The 23080-nt window shown below is 40.3% G+C and overlaps 1 protein-coding gene, 1 long non-coding RNA gene and 1 pseudogene across 4 annotated transcripts in view; 1 reads left to right on the plus strand and 2 right to left on the minus strand.

Moving 5' to 3' along the window:
- Positions 1-22865, plus strand: QTRT2 (queuine tRNA-ribosyltransferase accessory subunit 2). Of its 3 annotated transcripts, none has more exons than XM_042903723.1 (9): positions 1-157; positions 4119-4339; positions 6048-6103; positions 8312-8388; positions 10239-10451; positions 15874-16073; positions 18216-18367; positions 20680-20797; positions 22399-22865. In XM_042903723.1, exons 2-9 carry the CDS (start codon positions 4140-4142, stop codon positions 22628-22630), a joined length of 1248 nt encoding a protein of 415 aa, XP_042759657.1. In that variant the 5' UTR covers positions 1-157; positions 4119-4139; the 3' UTR covers positions 22631-22865. The 3 variants fall into 3 exon arrangements, with proteins under 3 accessions (XP_042759657.1, XP_042759658.1, XP_042759659.1); XM_042903724.1 differs by having other exon boundaries at positions 15874-15938; XM_042903725.1 differs by lacking the exon at positions 4119-4339.
- Positions 12358-13153, minus strand: LOC122198865 (annotated as a pseudogene).
- The window catches only part of LOC122198867, an 11909-nt gene continuing 5564 nt past the window's right edge, over positions 16736-23080 (minus strand). The window contains exons 3-4 of the long non-coding RNA XR_006193194.1: positions 22370-22675; positions 16736-17624 (exon numbers count right to left, since the gene is read on the minus strand). This is a non-coding gene — a long non-coding RNA (uncharacterized LOC122198867). The remainder of the gene's footprint in view (positions 17625-22369; positions 22676-23080) is intronic.

Here is a 23080-nt window from a genome sequence, read left to right on the forward strand (position 1 = left end):
CTTTTACTGGCGCCCGGTGATGACGCAGTGCTCCCTGATTGGCTCTACATCGGAGGCGGTGGTTCAGGGGTCCGAGAATCCTGCAAGCCGGACACGTGGTAAGGAACTGCGAGGAGTTTGAGGGGTCTCAAGGCCAAAAAAGTTGGGAGTTGTGCAGGTAAGTCCCCTTTCCCTGAAAGAATGGGGGCTACTGCGGGTGGTTGAGTCGCGTCGCCTCCAGAGGCTCACTGATTGTGTTGCAGTAACTGTAGTTGTACTTCTGTCATGTCTCTCCTTCCCTTTTCTGGCTCTTCTGATGGATCTTGGCTTCTCTAAATCCAGATTCTCCCAAATCCTGTAAGCTTCACTTCATCTCTGAGAGAAAAGGGCCTCCTTTCGACTGCCCTCTGCTCAAGAATGAAGTTCTCAGCCGGAAATGTTTCCCGGACGGCACAGGGTACTTGGGAGGGTTGGGAAGATCTCGAATCCTTGAGCTCAGGGCTTCGCGAGGTCTGAGGCCACTGGAGGCATGGAGTGAAGAAAACTCTATCCTTATTGATTGAACTTAGACGTACCCGGAGACATTACCCTCTAGGATACGTGGGTTCATACAGGCAGGGTGGTAGGCTTACAATGGGAGCTTTGAACCCTGCTTTGTGGCTGACCTCAGGCAACCTGTTTAAAACAGCGCGGACCCTAGTTAACTCATCGGCAAACTAGGAGTGATAGTACCTAACTCACTGGAGCATTGTAATGATGAAAAATCAACATAAACATAGCGCTTTGCCAGGAAACATAATGTAAAGTAGATTAGAGATGGTGGAAGTGAGATTAGGGGAGCTGTGTCCTCAGACTTTTGCAGAGATCATAGGGCCTGCTCTGTAACTTGAGTGCCTGTCACAAGGGTGATGGTTGAATAAATTGTGTCACATCCAAACTATGTAATATCATGAAGTAGTTATTTTAAAAGAGTAAGTTAATTCTGTGTCTCTTCTTCAGGAAAGATACCCATTTTCTCCTGGGAGAAAAGCAAATTGCAGAGAAATGCATACATTGTAGTGTATTTCCATTTTTTATAAAAAACATCCACTCCCATCTATGAGTACGTTTAAATGTTCTTATGAGTATGGAGAAAGGTTGCAGAGGCTGGGAGAATGGATAAAGGAAGAGAAGGGAAAACAAGGACAATAATAAGAACACTATAGCAAAATGGAAAATAGGACTATAAAATTGTATGGTAACATTACAGTTAATGTGTGAACATTGCACATGAGTATGGACAAGATGGGACTCCTAATAGGCTACCAGCCTGTTAGAGTACAACATCTAAAGCCAGACTTCGGTGATTTAAGTACTGGCTCTGCCACTTTGCAAATGGTGACTCCGTTAGCCTTCAGTTTTCTCATGTGTAAAATGCATTTAATAATCACATCTGTCTTATGAGGTTGATATGATGGTACGTTTTATCAGGGTTAATATGTAAAGGACAGTGTATGCCCAGTAAATGTTATTTACTGAAGTTACTATGTGAAATTGTTATCTTATATTGTGATTCCTGACATATTTTGGTTTACTTCTACCATCTTATTTTGTGTTTTCTATTTTTGATGAGCTTTTTGGTCTCATCTCTTTTTTGCCTTTTATTTATAGCAACCAATTTTTCTTTATCATCTCCCATCCTTCCCCAGTGAGTTCAGAAATTATGCATTCTGTCATTAATCTTTTAATGGTTACTTAAAAATTTTTTAACACACATACTTAACAGTTTTACATTATTCATTATCTCTCCCCTCCTCCCAAATTGTGTAAGGATTTTAGGGTACTTTTCCTCTGAATAGTCTCTGTCTTATCTTCTGTTACTGTTTTCTAGAATTTTAAAGCCTATCGTTTCTGTGTGTCTTTCTGAGTCAAGTCAGCGCACCATATTGTTTGGAAGTCCTTCAGAATTTTTTCTAGGCATATACAAACATTTTAGAGTGTATGTGTACATATGTGTTTATAAATATGTATGCAATTTTTCTTTAACAAAAATATGTACTCACCTAAGCTTGTCTCAGCGTATTGCAGTCATCTGTCCATGACAGTCTGTAGAAAATTCATCTAATACACATTTAGAAATCCCTTCTCTCCTGAAGGAATGCTAGCGGTGGAGGGTAGTGTGGGGAATGTGTGGCCCTGGAAGCATTAGGACTGGTATAGTACTGCCAGAGGTGTGGGGAATTTTTGTTAGCCCTTGTGAAGGCACAGATCCATTGACAGCTTATCAGTTGTCCTTAAAGCCATAAAGGTTTTTCCTTGAATCATTTCCAAATGGTTTTTATAATGGTTTTTCCTTAAGACTTTCCCAAGAACTCTGTAGAAGTGAAGTGTGAATGTATATTTAGAAAAGCATCACACCACAAATCTTAGAAGATTCCTACAGTGAGTGACCCACACGGAAAGGGTGATGAAGGCAAATAAAAAGCAGTTGATATTTTGGAGTCTGTTGGTTTGTTTCTTGAGAAATTTGCTTGGTTTGGTGGATTATATCCCTCCCAAAGCATTTTTTAAAAACATATATATGGGCGCGCCTGGGTGGCTCAGTCGATTAAGCGTCCGACTTCGGCTCAGGTCATGATCTCATGGTCCGTGAGTTCAAACCCCATGTCGGGCTCTGTGCTGACAGCTCAGAGCCTGGAGCCCGTTTCAGATTCTGTGTCTCCCTCTCTCTCTGCCCCTCCCCTGTTCATGCTCTGTCTCTCTCTGTCTCAAAAATAAATAAACGTTAAAAAAAAATAAAAACAATAAAAACATATATATGAACATGTATATGTGTGTGTTTGTATTTACATTACTCCATAATAAAAACTTTTTGTATTTGAGCCCCTAGAAAAAGGATGCACTTATAAAAATTACCATAAACTGAACAGTGAAAAGGAAGGTGTGGTTCTTTTTCTTCCAGCTCTGGACAAAGTTGTGTGTTATTTTTTTAAATGTTGATTTCCAGCTGAAGGTCATTCTCTAATGCTTTCTTTAGAATTCTTAATATTTGTATCCATTCTCACAATACAGAGAATCACTGACAATAGCAGTTTTATCTATTACAATACTTTTTCTTAAATGTAGCTGTCTACTTTTCCTTGTTTACTTTTTTCTTTGGTGACATGTCGATTTTTGATCATTAGGATGTGTGGACAAGATCAGGCTCCAGGGTTTGCCACACAAAAGGACCAGGGACTAGTCGCCAAGATCCCTGATAAAAGTAGTGTTAAATTGCTTATGAATTGCATATATGCTCCATGTGGTTTCTCACCTCTATTTGGACGCAATATAAGAACAAATTGGGAGATAATTCCACCTCTCAGAGATTATCTCTGTTTATCTTTTGATGTATATTGTTCCATGTAGTTTAATAAACACCAGGATGCTGATTTGGAATGTGCCTTCTTCATTTTTTTTTTTTTTTTTTAGTGTTTGTTTATTTATTTTGAGAGGAGAGCACGCATGCACAAGTAGAGGAGGATCAGAGAGAGAGGGTGAGAGGAAATCCTGAGCAGACTCTGCCCTGTCAGCCTAGAGCCTAATACAGAGAGCTTGATCCCATGAACGTGAGATCATGACCTGAGCCGAAATCAAAAGTCTGACACTTAACTGACTGAGCCACTTCAGTGCCCCTGGAACCTGCTTTCTTTATGTAACAACATGTTAGGAAAAATTGCTATGTTGCTTAGCACTCTCTCAAATTAGAAAAAGAAAAAAATGAATCAAATCAGTAATCAGTATGGCTTACATAGTGTGGCCTTCCTCTATATACATTTTAAAGGCTGAAAGTTAGCCTTTGGTGAAAAAGTGCACACTCTTTCCATGATTAGTCTTTACTCCTGTCCTTCTGTTTGTTTGCTTTTCTTCAGCACAGACAAAAATTCCGTGACTGAATTTAAATATGGTTGATGTCATCATTTTGCTTTAAGACTTGGAGAAGGTATCTTATTCTGTTCAGGTCTTTTCCCATTTCTTTCTTCCTGCTATCTAAAACAGTTGTAGGCTGGAAGTAGTAATAAATATGCTGTCATTCATCATCTTGTAGGTTACTTTCTTTGTAAAATGCTTAGCCTTTAGATGTCATGGAACCCCTGAATGTACTGTTCTTTTCTTATCAGGACCTAGAGGAATCCCCCAGAATGAAGCTGAGTCTTACCAAGGTAGTTAATGGCTGTCGCCTAGGAAAAATAAAAAACCTGGGCAAAACAGGAGACTGCACCATGGACATTCCAGCCTGCCTTCTGTACACCAAGACCGGCTCTGCCCCACACCTGACCCATCAGACACTGCATGCTATCCACGGGGTTCCTGCCATGGCTCAGCTTACACTGTCCTCACTGTAAGTGTTAGATCTGATCATTTAAGTATCAACTCTGGCAGCAGCTTAGATACCTTAATAAGGTACAGCAAAAAGACTTTTATATAAATATATAATTTACTGTCAAGTTAGCTAATATGCAGTGTATATGGTGTGCTCTTGGCTTTGGGAGTAGATTCCCATGATTCTTCACTTACATAAAACACCCAGTACTCATCCCAACAAGTACCCTTCTCAATCGCCAGCATCCATTTTCCCCGCCCCCTGATGCCTGATCCCCCCACTCCCTTCCACCCTCAGTTTGTTCTCCATATTTAAAAGTCTCTTATGGTTTGCCTCCCTCTCTGTTTGTAACTATATATATATATTTTTTTTCCTTCCCTTCCCCCATGGTCTTCTGTTAAGTTTCTCAACTTCCACATATGAGTAAAACATGATATTTGTCTTTCTCTGACTGACTTATTTCACTTAGCATAATACCCTCCAATTCCATCCACGTTGTTACAAATGGTAAGATTTCATTCTTTTTCATTGCCGCGTAGTATTCCTGTGTGTGTGTGTGTGTGTGTGTGTGTGTGTGTGTGTGTGTGTGTGTACACACCACATTGTCTTTATCTGTTCATCAGTTGATGAACATTTGGGATCTTTACATAATTTGGCTATTGTTAAAAATGCTGCTATAAACATTGGGGTACACGTGCCCCTACAGCACTCCTGTATCCTTTGGATAAATTCCTAATAGTGCTATTGCTGGGTCATAGGGTAATTCAGTCTTTAATTTTTTGAGTAATCTCCAAACTGTTTTCCAGAGCAGCTGCACCAGTTTGTATTCCCATCAACAGTGCAAGAGGGTTCCCTTTTCTCCACATCCTCGCCAACATCTGTAGTTTCCTGAGTTGTTAATTTCAGCCACTCTGACTGGTGTGAGGTCGTATCTCAATGTAGTTTTGATTTGTATTTCCTTGATGATGAGCAATGTTGAGCACCTTTTCATATGTCTGTTAGCCATTTGGATGTCTTCTTTAGAAAAATGTCTATTCATGTTTCTGCCCATTTCTTCCCTGGATTTTTTGTTTTTTGGGAGAAAAGACTTTTTTGATTATATGTACAAAAACTTGTAGATTTTTAGAGTGAAATCAGAGATACCAAATATTATACATTATCTGACCCTAATCTGGAAGCCACAGGCCAGACCTACATACCAGACCTGCTTCACTATTCTTCTGATCCAACCGTGCCAGTATGGTGGCTTTCATTGCCATTACTCCCAGAGGTGACAGGCAGGGAATGCTAGGTAAGAACTAAACTTAGGCTCTAGAGTCTGTCTTCATGTACCAGCCTCAAACTTTTCCCTTTATCTGCATATGTACTTGCTAGTACTATTTTATGAAAACAAAACTAATGGAGTTAAATCATTTTATGTAATGTACATACTGACTTTATCCTTCATTGAAGAACATGCTATATGGTGAAATAACTCTGCAATATTGTGTTAATAATAGGGGAGGAAGGAAATCCGGGTATTGGAAGCACTTAATCTTTGCCAGTTTCTGTTCCCACAGAAACACTTATAAAGTGAAGACCTATGCTCTGGCTAATGAACACAGCCTAATGAGTTGGGACTCTTGAATAATGGCATGCTTTGTTGTTCAACACTACATTTACTGTCAGCTGTTGCATAGAGTATCTGTAGGACAATTCATTATGTATTTTTCTGTTTTGCTCATAGGGCAGAACACCATGAGGTCTTGGCAGAATATAAGGAAGGAATTGGAAAGTTTATAGGTAAAAATTGTTATTTGTGTTTGTCTTGTGATGTATTAATTTGAAGTTTGGAGGTGCTGTTGACTGATCTTTCATTCAGACACTTACTTATTCATTAATTTAATGAGCACTTATTGGGCATCTGAGAACCACACATTGGGGATTCAAAGATGAAGAGCAACAGTTGCTTCCCCAGTGGAACTCAGAGCCTGTCTGGGATAAAGATTAATAGGTAATTGTAGTAGGATGCAGTGACCGCATTTGCAGTATTAGGAATATGTACATGTACCATGAGAGCCCAGAGAGAGGAGCACATAATTTGCTGTAGGGGGTACGTGTGGAAGGAGGTCGGACTAAAGAAAGGATTCTTGAGAAAGAGGATGAAGGGGTATCTCAGCTGAGTCCAGGAAAAGTAGGAGTTACCCAGGTCAGGAGGTGGGCACAGTGGTGGAAGTACACACGTGTGAGCAGACACACCAGGCACAGAGCAAAGACCCAGAGGTAAAAAGCTGCATGAGACATACCTAAGATTCAAAGCAGTCTAGCATGTTTGAGCCTAAAACATAATGCAGAAGACCAAGTGTTTACCTATAGCTATATTTTCATGTTAATATTTATTATCTTTTGTTCCAGAAATAGGAACATTTTATATGCAAATGTATGTGTCCATTTGTTTGTAGGAAAGCTTAGCAGTGCCAGCTTGAGAATCCATTCTTCTGTAGACAACTTTCTCCTGAAGCTTTCTCCCAATATCTAAGACTCACATAAGTGAATGAAAATTTAGTTTCCATCGGTTATTCAGTCCTCTGCTTCTGAGGGAAACTTCATGATAACTTGGTGGTAGTCACAAGGCCTTGTATTTCAGTAGAGGAATTTATGTAATGTTTTCCTTGGACTGAAACCAATTTTAATTTTTTTTAACGTTTATTAAGAAAATTTTTTTTAACATTTATTAATTTTTGAGAGTTGGAGGGAGACAAAGCATGAGTGGGGGAACGGCAGAGAGGGAGACACAGAATCCAAAGCAGGCTCCAGGCTCTGAGCTGTCAGCACAGAGCCCAACGTGGGACTCAAACCCATGGACTGTGAGATCATGACCTGAGCTGAAATTCAACATTTAACCAACTGAGCCACCCAGGCTCCACTAACGTTTATTTTTGAGTGAGAGAGACAGACAGAGCATGAGCAGGGAGGGGCAGAGAGAGAGGGAGACACAGAATCCAAAGCAGGTTCTAGGCTCTGAGCTGTCAGCACAGAGCCTAACGTGGGGCTCAAACTCAAGAACCATGAGAATCATGATCTGAGTCAAAGTCAGACACTTAATTGACTGAGCCACCGAGGCGCCCCTAGACCGAAACCAATTTAAAACCAGCTTTAAAGTATACAATTATAAATATATAGTATAAATACATACATATATATGTATTATATATGTAATTAAATATATAATTGAGTGAAAATAGCTAAATAAGCTTTCTAGGGATAACCATACTAACTGAAATTATGGAAATAGGTGGAGAACTGCAGAGTTGTTTTTTGTTTTTGTTTTTATTTTTTAGTTTGCTTTATTTTCTGGGTCTTTTTTCAGTGAAATCCTTTTTTAAGTAAAATGCAGAGTTGCATATGAAATTTAAGCACATATGGTTTAGTAAGCACTTTTTTGGATTTTTTTTAATGACAATATTTTTGAGTAAACAACCTAAGAAATTGTCATCTTGAGTCAATGAAACTTACTGAGAATTTGATCCATTTTCAATATCCTGTAGCTTACCTGTAATTCTGCCTCAAGGTCCCATATTGTGGGATGGCTTGCTTATTAATGAGATTACCTTTTGACCATATTGTTTTATCTTTCCAGTAGCTAGTTCCTTTGGATGGTACCTAGAATGAACATACTTGATATCAAATTTTTCTTCAAAACAAATCAAGTAGGGTCAATGTGGCCCTAAACACTTATTGTATCTCATACTTCAAGATGTACTTTTTTTTGTAGCAACTCATTGGTCATTGGACATGAACCTTTAATTCTTTTTTCAGATGAGTAGGTTTTAAAGGTAACTTTTTCATTCATGTTGACAGGCCTCTTATAATTCTGAGATCGGATATGAACAGTTTACTATGTTTAGAGGTGCTTTATCCAGCAGTACACTTATAAAACTGCACTCTGTTACAACACAGTGTAATTGTTGATGTAAGTGCTTTCAAGAGTTCTTTTCTATGTCTATACAGGCATGCCAGAATCGCTCTTGTACTGTTCCCTGCATGATCCAGTCAGCCCCTGCCCAGCCGGTTATGTAACGAACAAGGTGTGTTCTCAGAAGGGCTTCCAAGGCTGCAGCTTTGTCCCAGATAGTCAGCCTATTGTATCCCTCCAATGCTGGATCCCACTGTCTGGGTTGCTAGCCCATTCCTGACCCCTTTATACCTTTTCCTTATTTCTGTGAATATAATGGGAGGTGTGGTTTATAGGAATTAGAGTAGGGCTGCCTGTGGATGGAGTTAAGGTAAGGAATATAGATCCTCAGCATTTTCATTGTTGCAAAAAATTGGGGGATGAAGGAAGGTCAAGTACATGGCGAAAAAAAAAATTGCTATGATGATAGAAAGCAATAATTTTTTTATGCCATGCTTTATTTGCAGTTTTAACAACCTCAGGAAGTGCTAGGGAAGTTGCTGATGAGTGTTATCACATGTATAACTATATATAGTAGAGTCTCAGTGTAATACTGCTTGCTTTTAGAACAGAATTTGAAAAAGCTGGGTGCACAGCCAGAGATTTTAGCTAGTGAAGAACAGTATCAAAAGGACTTCATTACAAGTTTTCACCTGAGACATGGCACATTGGTCTTGTCTCTGAGGACTACATTCTGGCAAGGCCTCGGTATATACTGCTGCTTTACAAATGCAATTACTTTTCCTGTACCCACTTTATTGATGTCAACAATATCTGTTAATCTTGACTAAGTATTTTAAATTATTCTTCTGCTTTAAACTTTATTTTGTAATTTTAATCCAAAAGATGATATTTTTACTTCTGTTATCTACCCCATTTGTAAAGGAAAGAGGATTTATTTAAACAGTGTTTTGGTTTTTTTTTAAATGTTTATTTTTGAGAGAGAGGGAGAGACATGGAGTGTGAGCAGGGGAGGGGCAGAGAGAGAGGGAGACACAGATTCTGAAGCAGATTCCAGGTTCTGAGCAAGCTGTCAGTACAGAACCTGATGTGAGGCTCAAACTCACGAAACATGAGATCATGATCTGAGCCGAAGTTGGACGCTCAACCAACTGAGCCACCCAGGTGCCCTTAAATAGTGTTCTTAATTAAGCCTTAGGCCAGAATAAAAAGATGTATGTGGCTTCCCCATTTATGTCCTTGTCAATCTCTTCTAAGAAGAAAGATACTGTAGAGGAAGGAGTAACCAAAAAAAGAACATTATATAGAGATGCTTATGTATTATCTGACTTACTTTTTTTATCTGTATCTAACTCAAGCTAGTAAATACTTACTAACCTTCAATAATATGTAAGGGTCTAGACTAGGCTTTTGGGGTACAAACATGAATTGAGATATTCTAGTCAGAGTACTTATAAAAGTACTTATAAGGTACTTATAAAAGTATTTCTCATGAAAGAAATAAGTACAAATTACTGTAAGAGCTTAGAAGAGTGAGTGATGGATTATGCCCAGATAGGTTTGGGAAGCACAATACAGTAGATGATATTTGAATTCTGCCCTGAAGGATGCATAGTATTTTACCAGGCAGAGAAGAAGGGAAGGGCATTTCAGCCAAAAGGAACAATGTGATCAAAGACAGAGAAAGATTGAAGTCTGTGGTGTATTTAGGAACAGCATGCATGGGGTGGGGCCTCAGAGAATAGAAGACTGGACTAGAGAAGTATAACAAAGAATTCTTGGGGCTAGCTCAGAAGCTGGCTGTGTGGCCACCAAAGGGTTCTCTAAGAGCTATAAGGTCCTTGGAGAATTGGAAAATGGTGCAGGAAGCTTCTTCTACTCACCATATCTAGGATATTGAATTGCTACCATATCTCCATTTGTAAAGAGGAATTAAATTCACTATTGCTTTACCATTTTATTATTATTCTTTTTATTTGCATTTTGTTCTTGCTGATTCCTCATTATTTTGTTCCCTGACAGTCTGTGTCGGTGTGGGGTGTTGGGGGACGAGTCGAAATGACTGCTTCCAAGTTCATGGCAATTCAGCAGGCCCTTCAGCCAGACTGGTTCCAGTGCCTCTCAGATGGAGAGGCATCTTGTGAGGAAGCAACTTCCATAAAAAGAGCCAGAAAGTCTGTTGATCGATCACTTCTATTCCTGGATAATTGTCTCCGGCTGCAGGAAGAGTCAGAGGTAAGGCTGTACCGCTCACCACTCCTTTCTGTTTGAAACTGTCCCTTACTTAGGTTCCTTTTCTGCTCCTCCTCCCGCTTCTCTGCTTCTCACTTCCTGGTCTCTTTTACTCTCCTGTTTTCTTTTCCTGAACCATAACTATTCTTGCTCTCTAGGATTCTGTCTTAGGCTCCTTTTCACCCCACTCTGGATTTTTTCCCTGGGCAGCTTTCCCTTAGTTTTAATTGCTGAATAATTCTGAAATTTCATGTATAATCAAGATCACTCTGCTTAGCTTCAGAATTGTATAAAGTGGACTTTAGCCGAGTTGTATTAGAATATCCCTCACATGCACCTCAAACTCAGAGTAACCAAACTCAGTATCTGATCTCCTCAAACCTCTTTTTTTCTTCTGTTTCTCGGTTTATAGCAGCCACCAAGTTCCTCAGCCCAGAAATTTGAGTCTTTCAAGGCTTCGTTTAATACCCAATTTAATATCCAACTGTCCGCTCCTTCTTGATTCCTAGGAATCCTTCTTGATTTCTAGGATCTGCCTCCTCCTCCCCATCCTTATCACTACCTTGAGGCAGAATAACCTCATCATCTCTTATATGGGCAGTTACCTTTTAATTATTCTCTCTGTCTCTGGTGTCATTTCCATCCAATCCATCTTCAGCTCTGCTGTCTGAGAAGTCTTCATAAAACACGAATATGAGCCCATAAGAACTTCCTGAAAAGAATTTAATGACTTTCCATTCAGTGCTTATGTGGCAGGGACAGCCTGCTGTGACCTGGCCTCTGCCCACTTCTCCAGCTCAGGACTGGCTGCAGCTGGCACTCTGGACCTTCTCAGTCACTTGCAGTTCCCAGCAGTGTTACCCTGTGTCATTCTGCTGTCGCTGTACATGGGCTTCCTTCTGGGCTGTTTCTTTTTTTCTTATCTCCAGTCGTATTCCTTCTCTTGCTTCCAGGTCCAGCTCATTCCATTACATTCATTGTTCTAGGAAGCTGTCCCTGACCCTTCCGGGAAGTTCTGTTCATCCTTTGCCACCCCTTTAATTTGTATGTGGCCATATTATATAGCTCAGGTTATATTGTAGTACAATGATTTCTTCACATGTTTGTCTTTATTACATTGTGACCTCCTTAAACTCATTTTCTGAGCATCATTTTTGTCTCCATCATGTAGCAGAATGCCTGACATAAGGAAGCCCTCGATAAATGCTTGTTGATGGTAGCTGGGTATGACAGGGTAGGGAGGATGTAGCTGTGGCAGGAAATCAGAGATCCTGGGTGCAGAGTGAATGAAGTTCACTAGGAGAGAGCAGAGCTAGTGGGAGAAGAGAAGGTGTGACCACAGGGGAGAATTCAAGCATTGACACCATTGATGTGGAGGAATCCTGAGCAGTGGTTAGGTCCCACTGTGGCAAAGCGCATTGAGTCTGAAGAACATTGGTATCTTAAGTGTACCAATAAAAAATGTAATTGGCTACCAACGTTAGTGTACATGAAATGATTAGAAGAGACCTTAGTTGTCATTCTGAATAGAACGCTCAGTATCTGCAGTAAGAGTTCAGCGTGGGGACATTGCCGTGGGTCCTAATTGTTAGCGTTGCTCACTAGCAATTGTTTTGAGCTGGTAATTATCCTTGTAGGATGAGTAATGTTTCCATGAGTAGAAAGGAGGACAGGGAGTGTGACAGCATGATTATTAGAACAGCTGGATGAGCCTCAAGCCCCTCTTCCATGCTAGTCAGCCTTACCATTTCACATTATTGCTGTGTGTTGGTCCCTCTCTCTATCCCTATAATCATGCTATTGTCTTGACATGATTATTACATGGTTATTACTCTTACATGTGTCCCATTTTTTTCTTGAAAGGGAACTTTTTAGTACTATTATGTACAGGAAAAGCAACAGCACACACTTAGCCCAATTTGGTGACCAGTTCTTTAGCCTTTGCCTTTTCCAACTTGGCAATGCAAACCACTGACTTTGGACCCAGGATGTTGCCTCCCCAGTGATGGCGGACCTCATCATATCTGTCATTGTAATTGGTCCTGATGGCTTCCAGCAGTTTAGCCAGAGCTCCTTTGTCTTCTGAGTTAACCTGTGTGAAGGGACAGTGGTGCAGGTCTTCCTGTGGACCAGATGCCCCACCTGGCCTTCCCCTTGATGATACAGTATGGAACTCCCATCTTAGGACACACGGCAGGCAGGAAGACAACCAGCTCAATGGGACCCATATCATGTGCAGTCATTACCAGCTGAGCCATTTTGTTTTCCGCCAACGTGGTAACAGTATTAGCCCCAGCTTGAGGGACGGGCAGCCTCTTAGTGGGGACATCCCCTATGTTGGCAGCTTTCTTAGCCCAGGCCTACAATCTCTTTCTTCTCTTGCTTTGTCTGGTCTGTATTTGTGGGCCAGCTTAGGCGTTGAGTAGCTGTGTGGCCATCCAAGACCAACGTCCTGAGTGGACTGGTTAATTGTGGGAGGTACTTTTAGACGTTTATAGAGAAGAGCCCTTTGCCGCTGCAACTGGATATAGTTGCAACTGGACAAAGTGGGTGAGGTCCCTTTTGGGCTGGATGTCCTATTTGATGCCAAAGTTCTTGGGCCTTTTCTGAGACTGGGAATTGACCACCTTCTTGGCCTCCTGCTTCTTCATGACAGCAGAGGCCAGAGCCACCTTCTTCCCCTTAGGCTTCTCTCCTTCCAGCATCTTGGATGGCTGGAGGAGAGAGCACCTATGTTCCATTTTAGATAGTAAGTTATATGATTATGCTTTTTATATCCATGAAAGGAGGTTTTCCAGATAGGGCTGTGTCAGTCATGGAAAGGGGCAGGCCTGTGTAACTGCCTACTTTGTATGTCTGCATACCTCTTTTCCTCACTGGATCCTCTTACTCTCTCTCTCTTTTTTTTAATGTTTATTTATTTTTGAGAGAGAGAGAGAGCATGAGCAGGGGAGGGACAGAGAGAGAGGGAGACACAATCCAAAACAGGCTTCAGGCTCTGAGCTTTCGGCACAGAGCCCAATCTGGGGCTCAAACTCACAAACTGTGAGATCATGACCTGAGCTAAAGTGGGATGCTTAACCAACTGAGCCACCCACGCGCCCCTGGATCCTGTTATTCTGAATGCCCTTAAATACTTAAATACTGTTGCTGGCATTCTTTTCTTTATATATTTCCTAGGCTAGGGATGGCAAATGGGTTTCATCCCAAGGTGCTTGGAGCTGTGCCTGGGTGCAGCAGGAAGAGAGTTATCTGTCAGCCATGTCTGCCATGGGGAGTGGCAGCAGCATGCCAGGCATCTGTCGTTCTAGCCGGGCAGTCACATTTGTATCACACATGTCTGAAACTTTAGGTCTGTATACTTAGCGGCTGATACCTCAAACTCACAATGCACAAAACAGAATGATCATCTTGCCTCACCCTCCACTGTTTTCCTAGAATTTTCTATCTTTGCTCTTCTCATCCTCTCTCTGGACTTCCAAAACAGGAGCTAGGAGTCATCCCAGACTTTTCCCCCTCTCCTTGGGCAACTAATTGGTCAAGTTTGTGGATTGTACCTTCTGATGAGTTTTCAGATCCTGCCCCTCCCCTTCACCCACTGCCACTGCTTTAGTCTGGGTCCTCTTGGTCTTTCATCTGGATTATTAAAGTTGCCTCCTACCCATCCTTTAGCCATATTCACTCTTAATTCATTTCTGTACACAGCAGCCCAAGTGTTCCTTCTGTTTGTGTCCCTCTTGCTTAAACTGAGAAGTGAAATTCCCTTTTCACAGCAATCCAGGCTCCTTCCCCATTCCTCTCTTCTACCAGAGAGCCACTGTCAATTTGCATTTTTCCATGCAAACCTTACTTTTTAGTTGCATATACATAGTGTTTACATATATACATGACTATATGGGGTTCTTATTGCACGAATATGGTCATATGCTCAGAAGTGTGCTTGTTTTGTTTAGCAGTATCTCAGAATTTCATTTCTTATCAATGCCTATGTTGCTGTATCCACTGCATTCTTTTTAAAACACCTGAGTAGGAAGACACTATGAATGTATCATAATTTATTTAGGCCTTTACTCTATTAATGTATACTTGTTTCCAGTTTTTCATTATTCTAAACATTTTGTGAATATAGCTTGGTGCTTATGAATGAATATACTCGTAGGAGAGATTCTTATAAGTGGAATTTTAGGACATAGGATTAAAGCATCGACATTTTGACAAGTTTTGTTTAGTTGGCCCTCCCAAAAAGCAGAACTAATTTCTACTCTTCTTTAGTTATCAGAGTATGTGTCATTTCTCTAACACTTTTTCCTCCACTGTGTCACTATCTGTCTTTTAACAATTTTGTCAGTGTGATGGGCAAAAACGGTACCTAATTGTTGCCAATTTGTATTTCCCTACTGGTGAGGTTTAGTTAGCTCTCCATATGTGTACAGGGCATTCACATTTATTTTTCAGAAGTTCCTATTCACATTCACATATTTGCCCAGATGTCTGTGGGTTGTCATTTCCTTAGAAGGTTTGTTGGAGGCTTTTCTATGGTATAAGTATAGTATGGTATCTATTCCAACAAGCAGTGAGTTCTCCTTTGCCTCTCAACTCCTTTGTTGAGAGTATGCTTCACTAGAGAAGTTTTGATGATTTTGTACTCAAATATGTTAGCCTTTTTGGGTAAGCTTTAGCTTGCTTAGGTAGGCCTTTCTTACCCTAAGATTATAAAAACTTGAATATATCTTTCTGATACTTCTATGATTCTGTTTTTATGTTTAGATTATAGGGCCCTGTGGGATTTGTTTTTGAAGATGGTGTGCAAAGTAGTTTTTAGTTTTTCGCAAATGGACAGTTAGTTCCCAACCGTACAGTTCTTTTCTTTTTTTAATGTTTATTTTTTAGAGAGAGACAGAGAGAGACAGAGAGACAGAGTGTGAGTAGGGGAGGGGCAGAGAGAGAGGGAGACACAGAATCTGAAGCAGGCTCCAGGCTCTGAGCTGTCAGCACAGAGTCCAACACGCGGTTGAACCCAGGAACCGTGAGATCATGACCTGAGCCAAAGTCGGACGCTTAACCCACTGACTCACCCATGTGCCCCCCAACCATAAAGTTCTTAAAGTCATCTCTAAGAGACTTGGAGGTAACCTAAATTGTACTTGCTCGGTGTTAATTTAATCTAAGCTCAAACATGACTATATGTGCTTATTGCCTCAGTTTCTACTCAGTCTTTTCTTACTTATTTGGGTGGCTTTCAAGTTGTGGTTTTTGGAGCCCTAAAGGTTCTTGGGGAGGAGGGAGTATCATCCTCCTTTCATGCTTCAGCTGTAGCAACTGCACTGAGAGCTCTTCTGTCTCTTGGTCTTCCATGTATAGTCCATTTAAGCGAAGGTTTCCACTACTGGAAATAGTTAAAGCATCCAGTCTTTTCTTCCTATAGGTCCTTCGGAAAAGTACCATCATTGGTGTGATTGAAGGTGGAGATGTGATGGAGGAGAGACTGAGGTCAGCACGAGAGACAGCCAAGCGGCCCGTAGGTGGCTTCCTTCTGGATGGCTTTCAAGGGAATCCCACAACCCTGGAAACTAGACTGTACTTGCTGTCATCAGTCACTGCAGAGCTGCCGGAGGACAAACCCAGGCTAGTGTTCAGTTAGGACGCAGGCCAAGTTTCGTGGGCTTCAATGCAGGGGTGCTGGTGATTGTGTATTATGCCGAGTCTCTACATGGGCATGTCTTTTGATGAACTGATTATGCCTTTTCTGGGCTGAATCTGCTCAGGCTGACTGTGGGAAGAGTTTCCATCACAGCTGTCCTGCCTTTGATTTCAGAATATAGACGAGGACAATTGTCATGTGAACTAGTTTATTTGATCCTCATAAGGGAGGGCAGGTGTTATACTGTTTCCCTTCATTTTTGTGCCAAGTGCAAATATTCTTCATTGTAACATGGCCCCTGGGGACAGGAATAAAGTCATATGGGACTGTGGCCTTAATCAAGGGAAGTTAAGGACAGATCGGGGGTGCCTAGCAGAACGAAGGTGGGCTGTAGTAATAAGAACCTGGAACAAGTTCTTAGATTTGAGGCATGTAGTAACTGCCATTTTTTTTTAAATCAAGGGTACTGGCATCATTAATAGGGCTAGTTCTTTCCATAAACAGGATTCAGTATGTACTGGTGTAGAGAGGTGATCTACAAGATTTAAAGCTAAAAATCCTAAGGTTCTGAGTACAGCTGATGTCTTTCTTATTATACTACCGCCATTTTTCTTTTTGTTTTGTTTTGTTTTGCTTTTTAATCTCTAGTTTTTTGTCCAACGTGGTGTGAATATTTATGCTTTTTTCCCTACACACCTGTTTAGAGGTTTGATTATGGGATGCTGCTTTATACCTCTCGGACTGTTGGATGCTATATAGTATATGTAAATTTTACCACTTTAAAAAAATCCCAGGATAATTTGCAATAAAGTGTATGAATCTTATGGACAGCGTGATGAATTTTTACACATGCATACAGCCCTGTAACACAGAGTTGAACAGCCAGAACCACCAACCCTTTGCCAGTGCAGCCAGAACTTCCCCCATCGTTTTAACCTGGTTCTCTTGTGTTCATTGTTCTCCCTCCTGTGATTATCTTGTTCTGGTGCAGATAACAGTCCAGCACTAGTATTTCCAGTCATTTTCTAGACTTCTTTGAGCTAAATGCTCACAGATGTCTGTTACAGGATTTGAGTGCTGGGATTGTTTTTCATCCTATATGTGTGTAGAAATGCCGTCTTTAGTTGGAGAGGAGTTCTAAAACATTAGTTGAAGGAAACTGTAGTCATATATATAAATGTTCTGGTTGTTTAATATTACATAAGATTTTTTTGGACTTCTCTTAGAAATCAGGGAGTCTGTTAGCTTTTCTCTGCCAGTTCATAAAAGGGACTGTGGGTAGAAAAACAAAGAAAAGCAGCCAGCCAGCCAACCCTGATCCAGGGTGTCTCCCCTTCTTGTTTTAGTGGCAAAACCTGGTTGAGTATGATTAACCCTCCCAGAATGCTTTACCCATTACCTCTGAAAATACCACCTTATTCCATGTAGACTTTTTATTAATGGAGAAAATACAAAGAAGAATAAAGCCAAATAGAGTTTTAGATCCTGTGGGCAGAGTTCAAATTCTGAGAGCGCGAGTTGCTTTGTAAATGAACCTATGAAGAATACAACAGATAAAAATGTCTTTGTTGAACCAATTATAAAAAAGAAACTATAGGTAAAATACAGTTAAGGCATGGAAAGTATTTGAGGGGGAAATAAAGCACACAGCTTTGTACTTTTTTTTGTTTTTTAATCTTTTAAAAATTGTGAAGTATAGTTGACCTATAGCTTTGCACCCTTAAAAAAAATCTGTGTAGTGGATAGATAGACTGTAAAGTTCAGTTGAAGACTAGGGAGGCTGTTCAGAAGGAATTGGTGGGGGAAGGAAACTAACTTTTACTGAACTTCTCTTTGGGACTTGAAACTCCTCTGTGTGTTTTTACAGTTAACTCCTTAATCTTTGCAACACATCTGTGAGCTATGTATTATGCTTTTGTTTTTAAAGTTAGAAAACTAAAACCCAGAATGGTTAAGAAACCTCCCTAAAGTCACACAGTAAGTAAATAAAGGGCAGAACTGGGATTCGAGCCCAGGTCCCTCTGCTGCCCAAGTCCTGCATTCTTTCCACCACACCTTATTATCTGTTGCCTGCTACACAGTCTGGCATTGTCCTCACGTCAGTGTTCCTACTGTTGTTTTCACAGGCTCATCTGTGGAGTCAGCCGGCCAGATGAGGTGCTCGAGTGTATTGAAAGAGGAGTGGACTTATTTGAGAGTTTCTTCCCTTATCAAGTGACAGAGCGGGGATGTGCCCTGACTTTCAGCTTTGATTACCAGCCGAACCCTGAAGAGACGTGTAGGTTTTCTGAAGTTAGTCTCTGTGATAGCCTCAAGTATCTTCTATTTCCTCTTCATTTTTGGCTTGAGTCACAAGCCAGAGATATGTGCATACTGTAACATCAGCCTTTTATAAAACTACATTTTTGTTTCTTATCTATACGCTCTGGCATGTTGGCACACAAAACCCGGTCGGTTCTTAGTGCTATCCCTGTAGCTCATCAATTATTTGGAAGTGATTTTATAGTGAGCAGAACCAAGAAAAACAAAACACTTTCTATTAACAATTTGAAAAAAGAACATTCAGAGTGGATAGTGATGAAAATCTAAGAACAGAAAACCTTTTAACTGCTTACTAAAAGTTAATTCAGTTTTTCACAAAAGAGTTCTTGTCTGCTTTTTGCCAAGGCCATGCTATCAAAATACAGAAGAGTCTTACCCCATCTGATCCTAGTGTCACTTGCGCTTTTTTGGGTTTTTCACAGAGATGTGAAAGCTGTTTTCCTCTGCTAATATTGCTTTGAAGTACCACCATCTTCTTTTATTGTTTAGTTAGAAGTCAAGAAAATCAGTTCCAGAGTCTGACATTTAACTGACAGTAGGAAAAGAACTAGGATATGGGCTATGGGCGTCGGGCGGGGGTCCCAGTTTCTCGGGTGGCTGTTGCATGCCTAGTCTGCCCGCTGGCCTTCGCAAGGGGCTCTCCCTTCCCGCTTCCTGCTGTCCTTTGAGCTCCTCCGTCACCACCAGCCTTACATTGAACTCAGGCCAGAGACTTCTTAAAGGTTCACTTTATTCCCCAGAAGTTATTAAAATTTCATCCAGAAGATGTTATAGTTTTATAAAGCAAACTAACCATTAACCGAAATTGAATTATTCTGGAAACAAATTGGTTTGTTCAAATTCTTATATATAGAAGGTCAGTTTTACTGTCTTTTAAACTGACCAGAATATAATGTATGCTGATGAAAAAGCATACCACAAACTCTATAAATGTTCATTTACAAGCTTAATTATTTCCATAAAGACATGGATAACTGTTATTCTGTACCATGAATATGTAAAACTGTACAAAGAACCCGATACTGAATTCTCAGGAACACACAAGTTCCTTTTTGGCTAGAGAAAGGTGTTTCTTCATGATTAGGAAAACTGAAACAGTTTGTTTTCCATTAAAGTATTATTAATAATCATATTTGTGTATGTGTGTGTATAGTAAGTTAAAGTCTTTTGCCAATTACAAAGTGACAATTGCAAAGGAGTAAGTTGCCTGTATAGGAACTAATATAGTTCCCCCTAGTGACAAGAATTTTGCAAAAAGCCAGGGCGTTGTTGCAGTTTTCCACATCAGCATACAAATTCATGGCAGCAAAATTATAACAGCCTCAATGCTGAGGTCACTTCTCTCTTTCCTTTGATCTGGACAAAATTATCTTCTTAGTGCTATCTGTTTATTCTCCTTGGGCCAACCCTGAACTTGTTACTACTCCTTCCCAGTAATACTTCTCTGCTTGCCCCTGTTCACGACAGCTGGCTCTTTGCATAGTAACTGGTGTTTCTCTTATAAATCCAGGAACATTCTTTTCTAAAGAGTTCACGGGAACAACTCAAGTCCCCATTTAGTTCTGGATAATCTGAGTTCCTTCCAGGGACTCCATACAGAATACATAAATTAAAACTATATTCTACTTTTAATCTATTTGGAACATAGGCAGTTACAAAGCACAATTTGCATGTACATTTTGATGAGACATAACTCCCAACACACACACATAGATTTCCACCCGCTTCCAGGGGCTCCTGGGTGGCTCAGTCGGTTGAGTTTCCGACTTCGGCTCAAGTCATGATCTCACAGCTGGTGAGTTCGACCCCCGTGTCGGGCTCTGTGCTGACAGCTGGGAGCCTGGAGCCTGCTTCAGATTCTGTGTCTCCCTCTCTCTCTGCCCCTCTCCCACTTGCATTCTGTCTCTGTCTCTCAAAAATAAATAAACATTAAAAAAAAAAAAGATTTCCACCCCCCTCCAAACACACACACACACACACACTCCCTGTTTTCTTAAAATCATTCCTTGACAGTAAGATTATATATTACATACTTGTAACCATAGTTTGCTTAGACATTGTTGAATCTCCAAGTTTTGATAATCTAGAGAATGTCAGTGATCATCTTGGTCCATATTACTACTTTCCTTGTGTCATTTCCTTAGGATAAATTCTCATGAGTGGAATTACAGAGTCAAAGGGCATAAAATAGTAACTAGAATAAAAATCTCCCAATGGCCACTCTTTATCTGATTTTCATTCAAGACTTTTTGTTGATTTGTCCTTTAGTATCACAACAAAATGGGACACAGGAAGAAATAAAATACGCAGATCAAACAAAGAAAATTAAAACAACCAGTTGCAACCAAGAAATTACATCATTTGAAATTAATCTGAAGGAAAAAAAGTAAGGAATTTTTTTAAGGTTGGATTTTGATGTCTGACTTTTTAATTTCAGTCTGTTTTAAAAGTTTATGTAACTGTTCCCTTTTCAGTTTATGACTTCATAAAATATTTATAGTTGGATATTATTTGGGCCTTCAAAAATTCAGTTCCAGAAAAACTTTTTTTCTGCAGATGAATTTGTGTACTTTGTCTTGTCAGAAAACCGAGGCTAGATAACTGTTGTTTTAGAAGAGCTGTCAGAAACATTAGGCCAAATACATTGTCTGGTGTCTTCTACTCTTTCCAATTACTTTAAATAATGACAGAGCAAGATAAAGATTTCAAGATAAAAAACAACAAAGTGTTTAAATTCTAAGGAACTTAGGTCATCTTGGTTATATACAGATTATAAATCTTAATAAAAGATTTCCCTCTATAAAGAATGAACTAAGAGATCTTGTAACTTTGTATTTGGCCTAAAGTGGTAATTATTAGTGAACCAGTGAGGGGGTTTTCTGTGAGTTTGGTACTCTCACTTCTGTGCTGGAGTGTTTCTGGTCTTATGTAAAGGAACACTCTAGGGATTCAGACTTACTTATGTCTATCTAGTAATAGTACAGACTTGAAAATTTATGAAAGAATATGAAAATCCTAGGTCTAATCTATATTCTACAGGGGCTTCTTGATTGTAGGTCTGAAATGGTGATGTTTACCACATTTAACTTCTTGGAAAATGGCCAAGGAGATTCATTTCTGTTTTTAAAATGCTAGGGTAATATAAATGGGTTACTACTAAAATTCCCTTACATTATAGATTTAACTGGAAATTGTAGTTTTCTTATTGCCAGCACTAGACCTAAAGTTCAGATCCTAGCACTGCTCTTGACTCTGTGACCTTGGTCAAGTTGTTTAACTTAAGACCTGATAAAAAGTGACACATGTAGTGCTTAGTATGTGTCCAGCAGTGTCCAAATCCTTTGCTATATCAACTCATTTAATTCTTGCAATAAGTCTCTAAGGTAGGTACTGTTATTACACTTATTCCCATTACAGATGAAAAAGTAAAGACACAGAGGGAGGTTAAATGACTTGCCTGAGTGAGTTGAGCAAGGCATCAAACCTAGGTGTGGTAGCTCTGAGGCCCTTCCTCTTAACTCCCCCCCCCCCACCCCTCCCCGCCGGCCGAGATTAAGTGAGACAGTCTTTGTCAAAGTGCTTTGTAAACCACAGGAATCTATGCAAGTGAAAGGTCATATTGTGTCTTCGGCTCCTAGTTCTGGTGGCGAGTGGGAAAAAAAGTATCATTCATCAGAACAGCGTTTGCTATCATTGTGTGCCTTTGCAGTGTGACCGACAAAGCTCGGCATGAGGGAGTGATCACATGACTCTCCTGATGCTCCTGTGTAAGCCTCAGTCCAGGAGGTTATATCTGTCAGAAGAAGACTCCCGAGTCTCCTGACTCATGCTCTGTGTTAACTTTTCACTTCGTTGTCATCTTAAGCAGGTGACTGGCACTACATTTGCCAGTGATGTTATTAACTATTGGTTATGTACCAGCAGAATAGATAGCAGATTTCTTATATTCCTCACTTACTGGAATATTGTTGTAACTTCCTTTCTCAGGTACCAGGAGGACTTTGATCCACTTGTGAGAGGGTGTTCCTGTTACTGCTGTAAGAATCATACTCGTGCGTACATCCACCATCTGCTGGTGACCAACGAGCTATTGGCTGGAGTCCTGCTTATGATGCACAACTTTGAACACTATTTTGGTTTTTTCCACTCCATCCGGGAAGCACTAAGAAGTGACAGACTGGCACAGTTGAAAGAGCTCATCCGCAGGCAAGCGTCTTGAGACCTGGCATACACAAATCAGACTCTTCACACTGAGACTGCCCCACTGTTGTCACACAGGAAGAAGAGAAGGAGAAACAATCTTAGCTTTAATTATTTGTATTTGAGAATAAGGTCTATGCAAATAAGGAATGTTTGTATCAAACTCTGCCTCCATGAGAAAGGAGATTTCATATAAAGACTTAAGTGACCCCAACTGATCAGAAAGAATTAAACCACGACCTTTAATATTTCAATGCTAACTTTTTTTTTTTTTTTTTTTTTGAGAGAGAGCGCGCATGTTTGCGCATGTGGGGGCAGGGGCAGAAGGAGAGAGAGAGAATCTTAAGCAGGCTCCATGCTCAGTGTAGAGCCTGATACGGGGCTCGATCTCACAACTATGAGATCATGACCTGAGCCAAAATCAAGAGTCAGACACTTAACTGACTGAGCCATCCAGGCGCCCCTCAGT

This window comes from Panthera leo, chromosome C2 (genome assembly GCF_018350215.1).
Source record: "Panthera leo isolate Ple1 chromosome C2, P.leo_Ple1_pat1.1, whole genome shotgun sequence".
Taxonomy (NCBI): Eukaryota; Metazoa; Chordata; class Mammalia; order Carnivora; family Felidae; genus Panthera; species Panthera leo.

Coding starts and splice junctions, on each gene's coding strand:
- QTRT2 (XM_042903723.1), top strand. CDS start 4,140: ATGAAGCTGAGTCTTACCAAGGTAGTTAATGGCTGTCGCCTAGGAAAA. Junction 6,104..8,311: donor AGGAATTGGAAAGTTTATAG/GTAAAAATTGTT, acceptor ATGTCTATACAG/GCATGCCAGAATCGCTCTTG. Junction 20,798..22,398: donor ATTAATCTGAAGGAAAAAAA/GTAAGGAATTTT, acceptor TTCCTTTCTCAG/GTACCAGGAGGACTTTGATC.